Source organism: Montipora capricornis, chromosome 14 (genome assembly GCF_036669925.1).
Source record: "Montipora capricornis isolate CH-2021 chromosome 14, ASM3666992v2, whole genome shotgun sequence".
NCBI lineage: Eukaryota > Metazoa > Cnidaria > Anthozoa > Scleractinia > Acroporidae > Montipora > Montipora capricornis.
In genome coordinates, this window is record NC_090896.1 from 35,238,286 (window position 1) to 35,248,285 (window position 10,000).

The 10,000-nt window shown below is 39.0% G+C and overlaps 1 protein-coding gene across 1 annotated transcript in view; it reads right to left on the reverse strand.

The window, feature by feature from the left end:
- The window catches only part of LOC138033067 (uncharacterized), a 26,318-nt gene extending 20,613 nt beyond the window's left edge, over window positions 1–5,705 (reverse strand). Inside the window, exons 1-7 of the mRNA XM_068880810.1 lie at window positions 5,618–5,705; window positions 5,460–5,519; window positions 4,937–5,063; window positions 3,625–3,774; window positions 2,635–2,695; window positions 956–1,115; window positions 97–235 (exon numbers count right to left, since the gene is read on the reverse strand). Coding sequence (XP_068736911.1) covers window positions 97–235; window positions 956–1,115; window positions 2,635–2,695; window positions 3,625–3,774; window positions 4,937–5,063; window positions 5,460–5,495 — 673 coding nt within the window. The 5' untranslated portion in view covers window positions 5,496–5,519; window positions 5,618–5,705. The remainder of the gene's footprint in view (window positions 1–96; window positions 236–955; window positions 1,116–2,634; window positions 2,696–3,624; window positions 3,775–4,936; window positions 5,064–5,459; window positions 5,520–5,617) is intronic.
- Between the last annotated feature and the right edge of the window lie 4,295 nt (window positions 5,706–10,000).

The following is a 10,000-nucleotide window of genomic DNA, read 5'->3' on the forward strand; positions in this document are numbered from 1 at the left end:
GGGCCAGTCAAGGAAAGGACGTTACATCTCGTTCAAAGAGCGTTTAATCTCGGTCAAGAGACGCTTCCACGATATGATGAAGACTAGTTTGTTTACCTTTTTGCTTCCTTTCAATGTCCTCATGAAAGCTGTAGTAATTACAAAGACCGGGTCGATCTGGGTCGCGGTATTTCTTAGCCAACAAGACAGTTTCTTCGGTAGTGACATCGGGCGAGCGAGGAAAACTTCTGTAAAACTAAATGACCAAAGTGCAAAAATATTTAGAATAGGATGAAAACAATAATATTTTGAAAATGCAGCCAAAACGTAGCTGATGCAATAGAACGCCTTAAATCAAAAGTGGCGTGATAAAAAAAGTCGAGAAAAAATAAAGCAAACCAAAAGAAAAATACTGGTTGGAAAGGGGCAGAAAAAGGACGGGCAAGGGGAGGATGTAACAATATTGCTTAACATTGGCTATCATTGTAAACCGTGACGTCGGTTAGCCTCGTTTTGAGGAATAAAAACTTGTGCTCTTGTTGAACCGCTATTATCCACTTCGTTTTCTTCATCTTCGGCTTAATACCTCGATACTAATTGTTACATACATCTCGCTCTATCACCATTCTCCCCTCGGCCCGCTGTTTACCGCGGACACATTTTGTAAAAGTGCAACCAACGCCACGTAAAGCACTTAAGCCGGAAAATTCATCACAGCAAAAAACTTCTCGAGAAAATCGTTTGAAAACAACATTTTTTTTTTCCGTAGGAGGGGGGGGGGGGGGGGGGCTTAGCGACCTTGGTCCGATTTTCTTGCTTCGGGGGAGGATATTTTTTACTTCGATGGTCACTCGGGATACTCGGAAAAAAATCCAAGTGCTCCTTTGCAGGAGTCGCTTCTACGACCAGCTTCCGATTACTAGTTTAGAAGCTCTGCCACTGAACTATAGGCTAGGTCATGTGTGTGGTTTATTACCTGGCTCTCCGTGACAACACCAATGTGATGTTTGTCAAAGTCACCATAACAAGTTTTGATGTTAATTCCATGATACTTGTAGAACTCCGCCAGTCGTTTCAGGAGATTATCACACTTTGACAAAGAGGCAGGGCTGAGAGGCCGGCGATCCACAAAACTGCTGCTGGGAAAAAAAAATTGCTTTAGAAACAAACCTTCCAACACTACCGTCTAACATGTTTCCTCATCAAGTAAAGCTATGATCCTCGCAGTTATGGACGCAATTTTAACATTTGCGTAGAGGAGCCTAAAAAATTCAGGACTTTAACGGGGTTTGAACCCATGACCTCGCGATACCGGTGCAACGTTGTAATCAACTGAGCTATGAAGCCACTGAGGTTGGGAGCTGGTCTTTTGTGGGTTCTAATGTTGCCGTGAGGAATGAATCAAATATGAACGAAATGATACATAAAATGAATCATATACAAATTACTAGCTCCCAACGTCAGTGGCTTCATAGCTCAGTTGGATACAGCGTCGCACCGGTATTGCGAGGTCACGGGTTCAAACCCTGTTGAAGTCCTGAATGTTTCAGGCTTCTCTACGCAATTGCTAAAATTGCGTCCATAACTGCGAGGATCATAGTTTTACTTGATTTAATATCCGCAGTTCAGTATATGATTCATTTCATATATCATTTTGTTCACTGATTCACTCCTCACGGGAAAATTAGAACCCACAAATGATCAGCTCCCAACGTCAGTGGCTTCACAGCTCAGTTGGTTAGAGCGTCACACCAGTATCACGAGGTCATGGGTTCAAACCCCGTTGAAGGCCTGAATTTTGGCAGCTTCTGCAGGTACCGGAGCACCTGCGTTAGCCAGAGTAAAACAGGGACAGCGGAGGCGGGGGGCTGGGGGGCTTTTAAGCCCCAATTTAAAGCAAAAAATAAAAATATAAGAATAAAAAATATATATAAATAACTAAAAAACCCATAAAACATAAAAAAGAAAACTAACAGAAGGAAAAAGTAGCATTTCCGAGCTTCAAGATTTCAAAATTTTCTGGTGGAGAATTCCCCCAGAACCCCATACAAGTTAGCATCTTTGGTGCTTGCTTGTTAGCCTCCCCCCCCCCCCCCTCCCATACAAAATATGTTTTGTCATCCATGGAGTAAAATACATAAGTTTCACTATCAGGACTGAGGTTAAATGGGATATCGTTTTTGAGTGAACCTTCAATCCTGGCCACTGTAATTTTGGAGTATACTTGTACATGTACAAAAATAATTTGCAAGTCAACTGTAATTTCCACTCACAAAAACAATGTTAATCAATGTTTATCCCAACACCCCCAAACAATGTTGAAGTCCATGCCCTAGAAAAGATCTCAAAAACATTGGGGAGTTTTAACAAAGACGTCACTTTTAAACTGTTCGTACCCATCCAGTTACAGGATAGTTCGCCTGTATTGTACATCGTGAACAAGATGGAATCATCGCAAAATACTTACAATAGTGCTAAGTTATATTTTAGAATGGCGTTTTCACAGCTGTAGCCTTTCCTTTTTGCCTAAAATCTCTAAGTGGATATGGTTTGTAGTCATAGATGTTGTCAGTAAGAAACATCATGCTCCTATGGTTATCAAGTACAGCATTATAACTACTCAGAATCAGTGTTTTTTCAAGAAATTATACTTACCTCGCAGCTGGACCAATTTTTTGTGTGGATGGATCTTGATTCAGAAGATCAGGATTAAATACTGCAAGTCAATGAAATGAACACAGTTATAATACATGTACCGGTACTACTAGTGGAGTAAGTTGAGTCTTGCAAACTTGCAGTCATTTTATTTGCCAACATGTACTGTGCACTCTGAGTAGGTACTGTATGTACATGGATCAGAACTCTGACTCAACTCCCTATCTGTGCTCTGTCAGAGGAGTCTGTATGTTAACCTTAGAATTGAGCACATGAAGCAAGCCAAGCAGAAGCCATGAAAATATTCTGCTGAAAAAGCCCAGGTCTGAGTTCAAAATCCGGTAGATAATCACTATCCTACAGGTTCAATTTGTGCAAAGATTTCAGTATTTGTTTATGTAATCTTAAATATGCACACTATAAGCACATCTACATGTACATTGTAATTAGGGGCATAAACTGAACCCTTGGCCAACATTTAACATACATTTTATACTCTGGATAGTGACTTAATTGACTCACAAAGTTTCCATCCTTCGAACAACTGGGGCCACAATTTCATTGAGAAATTGCCTATAATGACTTTGATGAAAGAATTACAAAGGCATCTTGTTACCATTCTCCTAAACTTTCCAATTTTTACCACTTTGCTTGGAAATGCAGCCGATAAATATAACAATGCATGTCATATTAACTCCAATCCCACATTACACATACAGTCTTTAAGAGAATCCTAATTTAAAAATTACATGAACACGGCAAATACATGTAAATTTTTGACACTTCAATGTAAAAGGAGGACACTTCGAAACATTCAGTGTGGTTCTCATTATCGGTACTTGCAATATTAGGACTCAGTAGAGACATGAATGTTGAGTAGAAAATTATATTCTGGATCATTTTAATGAATTCTCAATAAACCACTCACTGTGGTATTAAGGGTTCACAATCAGGGAATCAAAATAAATAAAGAAAATGTGGACAGGTTACCTGCACCAATCACTTCACAGAATTTGCGATAGCTGACCATTCCTCTGCGTTTTGGATCAGGGCTGCCATATTTCTCCATCAACTTGGCATCATCGTCTGGAGTTAGCACAATTCCAAACAACTGATCCAAGCAACGATCAAACTGGGTCTCTGTCAGCCAAAGCAAAAACAAGAAATATTTTACAATTTATTAAGTAAATTAAAAGTTCCCCAGGTTGAAATAATATTAACCCTGCATTCATCCCTAAAGGGACCCCCATTGACAAGTAAAATTGTTTGGCACTAGACAGAGCACATGTAAAATCTTGGAAGAGGATACCATGTCTGCAGGATGCTAGACCACCACTTACCAAAACAGCCTTTGTTTGGTATAAAGCTTGCCGATGAAAATTGTCCGAAAGAAAGGTGGGAGAACTGCACTTTTGATATACTGATGACTTACATGTAGAGATCTTTGATATTACAAAGAATACGAGCTATTGGATGACTGTCCTACATGGTGAAACTACATTGTAAGCAGTAAAGTGCCTGTGAAAATAGGCTCATGTGGTGTGCAGACTTGGAACATGCATTATAGATACAATATGTACTCATCTGATGTGCCCATCAGATGTTTATCCTTGCTTTTAGTTTGCCTAATAATATTGTCACATGTGGTGTAAATTGTCAGGTTTCTACTGCATACTGCTTGTCTTCTTCATTGCCTGAAGGAGACTAGAAGTATTCTGTCAAAACATTGCTGATGTGCATCACATTATAATCTAAGCTCAATAATGCGCACATATTTTCAAATCAGTGACACACTCAGCTACATGTACCAACCTCATTCCCAGGGTCTCTCTTCTCTGCCTCCTTTATCGTCAACAACAAAGGAGGCAGATAAGAGAGATCCCAGGAACGAGGTTGTGTTCTTACCACATTTTGACATCATCTGTGTTCTACCTACAGTGTAATACTGAACAGATACACAACAACATGAAATCTATTTGTTAAAGTGCCAGCATCATGAGACAAACGATAACTAGTACAAATTTCAATATTACTGTAGTACTTCACCACCACAAACAACCAAAACCAATTTCTGTCAACAAATTGCTTGATCTTATTTTTTCCAGTCAATTGGATCCCTGCTCCAACCGACCAATGTTCATAAATTAGATTTGTACTCCTTCATCCGTGGACTTGAACTCCCTATTCTTCAGTAACTCACCTCTCACCCATGTCAGGTTGAAAAGTCTTAATTGGGCTGGGTGAGGAAGGAAGGGGAAGCAAGGAGCTCAGCTGAGGAAAAGATTTTCAGAAACACACTCACTTGTGATATAGCCAGTTCTAAGCCGATCAAAATCCTTGAAGTACTCTGTTAGCCTTACATTTTTGGCACTAACAACTCTCCTTATTTTGTCTTCAATTTCTTTGAGATCGGGTGGATTGCTAAAAGTCTGAAAAAATCATAAACATGAGAATTCATCTGCAAGATGGACTTGAAAGAGAGACAAAAAACCTCGTACTGAAGTAAACATTGAAATGTGAAATTGTAAATGTGGGCTGCCTTGTACTGTTGGTATAAACAACTAGGTGACTGGAGGGGCTTATAGTTTCAACGGAAACTGCATGTGGTGCTGCTTCGGTAGGGAATGAAACAAAAAAGCTGGTTTTATCCATCGAAAGAAAGATGTGTGAGCTGAGAGCTTGTTATTTCGAGCGCTATAGTAGCCTTCCGTCAGAGTGAATAATTTGAGCTTCCAAGTTTTTCAACTCGTTTCACAAAATAGAGGATTCTTGTAATAAATAACCTCCGAAAAATTTTAAACCATAATGGAGAATTTTCAACTTACCACACTTTCATAACCATTCGCAACAACTGACACCATTTTAAAATTATGAATGTCTCCAGACTGAAAGAAGAAATAAATGTTGTTCACGAAAGTCAAGTTGAAGAAGACGACGCCAAATGAAACGTTCGCTCATAGTATATGCTGAAAATTATGCAAACCTGCGTAAAGAAAGAACTAAAATCGCGCACAGAATGCCATTAATCTTCCAAGTGGTCTACTTTCCTGAAATTTTTCCTGATTTTTTTGTTGCTCGTCTCTTGGCAACGGCGCTCTGGAACCGCTGATCGACCATCCAAAACACATTTGAGCCCGCGATCTGGGCACTAGAGCCAAGGTTCCTTTTGAGAAGCTTCCTCGGTTACAACTTGTTGTTACGGATCACCAATATATGCTAATTAGACATGCCTCTATTATATAGTAGTGCCACAGTCTGGTGTAAAAGAATGTGCAGGTTGTGAGTACACGGTTTGCTCAGATTTCATGGTTTTAATGGTCTCATGTTGGTTTCATAGGTTCACTGGTTTCGTGAGTTTCATGCATGGTTTCAGTGGTTTCATGGTTTCAGTGGCAACAACAACAACAACAACATCACTTCATTTACTTTTTACACTTAATACACATTTTTAAATAATATAACATATGGAGAAAGAGATCTCTGTATATAAAAAAAAATCTGTATATATAAAAAAATATATAAAATAATTATAATTTGAATCCAATTACAATAAATTAAATTTAAAAAGAATTTTATGTTTTCTGTATAATGATTCTCCTCTATTCTTTCTAAATGTTTGTTTGAATTTTTTCTCAACAAAGCAATCCAATGTACACCTCTCCAAATGTTCCGCCTTCTTTACCACCCTACCCTGAAGCAATGAACAGCCATGTATGTAAAGTAGAACTAATTACCAAAACTTCGCACTTGAAGAGGACGCAGACATGAACTCGGAAATGGCCTATTCATTTTGACAACGATAATAGTCGCTTACTCACCGTTCGAGTATCTGTTCGCGCATGCATTTAATTAGGGTCAAACCTGGACATATCTTATTGCTTAGGCCCAGTTTTCCAGATAGTACCCACAGATCTGCCTGACAGATTTACCAGAAAGTGTACCAAGGGGAAACAGTGCTAGGGGCGGGGATGTGAATTTCGATGACCTCACGCGACACTTTGAGCATTTGAAAAAGAAAAAGAAACCGTAGATCAGTTTTTGCGGATGCTTGTCACATTTTTTGGAATCGTGGACTTTTAGAGTAAAAATTGGAATGGACAAAGTGAAAGGAATCTGATAAACGTCCTCTGTCGTGTAAACACTTTTTTCTTTGCCATAGTAGATATCCGGGAGCTTAATTGTAGGGGCTGCGTCACAAGGGTGCGGTCGATTTTGCATGGTTTTACCAATTTTGAATAAACCGCCCCTCAGTACTTGCCGTGCAACTTCATGTTAACCCAGAAATTACTTATAAGCATTACAACTCAAAGCTTTGGGACATAAAATTTCTGTCGAGCATAGATAATGTAAGTTACACTGAACTTGAACAATAGATTGAAAAACGTTTCGGCTGAACAGTTTTCAAAAACTCTGATTCCAATCCATTTTAAGCTTCCTCACTTTTTCCCTGCCACCTTTTGTATTTGCTGTTTTATGTAAATCTTCCTTTTTTTTGGTTTTAAGTACTTAATTTTACGTTTCGCTTGATTTGGTTGCCAGTTCCCGGTCGTTGCCGGAATCAGACTAAATTTCGCGACACAGCCCCATTCAAGACGGTATTACACTCAACAATCTTTCTTGCGACTTGTGCCATTTTGTCGAGAGGGAAGTTGAACGTTGTTTTCGAGAAGAGTTACCCCAACGGAAATGTTTCTTGCAGCCTATATCCTTTCCGATGATTACTCGGTGGCTATTAGCCCATTTCCGAGTTGCTACATGCCTCAATTTCCCTTTCAATAATTGAGGACCAAGATATGGTGGCCCAGCATTATCATAGTAAAATATGTAAGTTTTTGAGGAGAAAAGAATAAAAAATGGAAAGAAACGAAAAATATAAGCCATCCAGATAGAAAAAAGGGAGAAAAATAGTATTTTAATAAACTGATTCTGACCAGGGGCCCGTTTCTCGAACCCTGCGAGCAGAGTCTCTTTCGATCTTCCTAGAAAAATCGGGTCTGCCAGCAGCGTTGATTCAGGGACATTTCGTATTGAGCATGCAAATGTATTTGGGTGTCAGTCACGCATGACCAGTAACTGCAAAACCACGAAACGATTACTAACAGTCGGTATATTCGAACAACTCTGGCAAACACACGCAGAGTTCGAGAAACGGGCGCCTGGTCACAATCAATTTAGAACTGCGTCCAAGTTAGTTTTTGATGATTGTATCCGATAATTAAATGTGGCAAATTTATAACATCGTGGTCAGAAAACAAAATTCAGTCTTTCTGGAAAACTAGAATGAGACAGAAACCTGTGTGAGCCATTTAAAGTGATTTTTAATAAAAAAAATAAGCGCTCTTCACATTAATTCTCTGTCCAGACCATTCCACCCTCCATGCCATTCCTCATTTTTTTTTCATTTGCGGTCCAAAATGGGGATCATTTGCGTTTCATTTTTAAGGGATCATTTGCGGTCCTGGTGTCATTTGCGGTACAGTTTGGGGATCATTTGCGGACCCGTACAGTAGTGTTTGGCGAATGGAATTCGCGGGAGATTCCTCTTCGATATGGGTCACCCGGGTCTCAAGCTCCGCTGAAGTCCGCAGATTAAAGTCTTCACGGGCTACGAGAATGATGGGCCACTGCACTGGCTTATGAACAATGCATTGTTCCCCTTTTGTTTTCCTCTCTCGTGGTCACAATATGTACACTTTGGTTATCACATACTGCAGATATCAAGTACCGTCCAAACAACCCTGATGTATCAGGCTGGAGCTTCTAATCACCTCTCTGATGGTTGAACTTTATTGAATATGCGTGCAAAGCATCCTGGTCTATGATAACGACAGGCCACGTGGAAACAACGTGTTTTTTTTTTCTTATGTCGATTTCCAACGTTGATTTTCAATGTTGTATTTTCAATGTTTATTTTTAATGTTGATTTTCGATGTTAATTTTCAATGTTGATTTTCGCTGTTGATTTTCAAAGTTTTTTCTTTCTTTCTTTTTTTTTTTTTTCAATTATATGTATTTTTTTAATATTTTTAGTGCTTAAATTATTTTTCTTTACTTTTTTTCTTTTTAATTTGTCAACAAATATTTTTTTACTTTATATCATTGTTTATTAAAATACTATTTTTCTCCCTTTTTTCTATCTGGATGGCTTATATTTTTCGTTTCTTTCCATTTTTTATTCTTTTCTCCTCAAAAACTTACATATTTTACTATGATAATACTGGGCCACCATACCAAGATTCATTTCGAATCCGAGAAAAACAGCAACTCGGAAATGGCCTATTGCGGTTGTTTTGCCAGACAAATGAAAAGTTCGTATCGGGCGAACTGGCTTTGAGCAAATAGGCTACCGGGCAAAAGGACCTGCTTCGCCACAAAGAGCTGCAGGTCAGATGTTCCCCTTCACCACGACTGGAAACATTTGCAAAGTTAAAGAGTTGCGGAAAGTGGATCTTGATTTTTCTTTCTCCAGTTTGTTCTGCCACTATTTTGGCCGTTGCAAGATGTCTTACATTGGACATTAATGAGTTAAACAATCAACAACGCCAACAAGAACGTCACAGGAAAAAAATGGCAAAAAGACGAAAGGAAAGGAAACAAAAGAAGGAAAAAAACTTTGTTTAAAGACTGTCTGTCGAACGGAATGATTTCCGCGCATTTGTTTATGTAGACTAATGTTTTTATTCTGCTTGATGTAGCCACTCGGAAGAAAATAAGCGGCAATTTGTGTGCTATCCTACAAACGAACGGAAAAGAAGTAGGCTCGAAGAGTAGAAATTTATATTCCCAATAAATAAAGCAAAAAGCGGCGCTAAAACTAATCGCAGCTCGCACTCCGGCAGCGAATTAAACCCCATTTCCAAAATCGGCAGGGCACGGCACATTTTTGGCACCGTGCTGACCATTTATGGGCCCAGCACTCCAAACTTTCGAGGTGTAAGCTTTTGATCCATAATAATTAGGCTACTGTAGGACTTGCATTTTCAATGTTTTTGGCCGTGGGAAGTTGACCTAAAAATGGGCCATTTTTCAAGATTTTCGCTTGGTCCACACTTTGCCCAAATTCAAAAAATGGTCAATTTCGACACTTCTGGAAAAATTGCTATTTTTCTTCTAATAGATCTTTCTTTAAGCGGTTATTTGCATAGTGCAAATCTATGATAGTTAACATTTCGATCCATACGAATTAGGCTATTATACGACTTTAATGTCCTATGTTTTTGGCCTTGGAAAGTTGACCAAAAAAATAGGCCATTTTTCCATTATTTTCCCTCGGTCTCCCCCGCTTTGCCCGAAGTCCAAAAATGGCCATTTTAGACACTTTTGGAAAAATGCTATTTCTCTTGTAATAGGTGTTTTTTAAAGCATT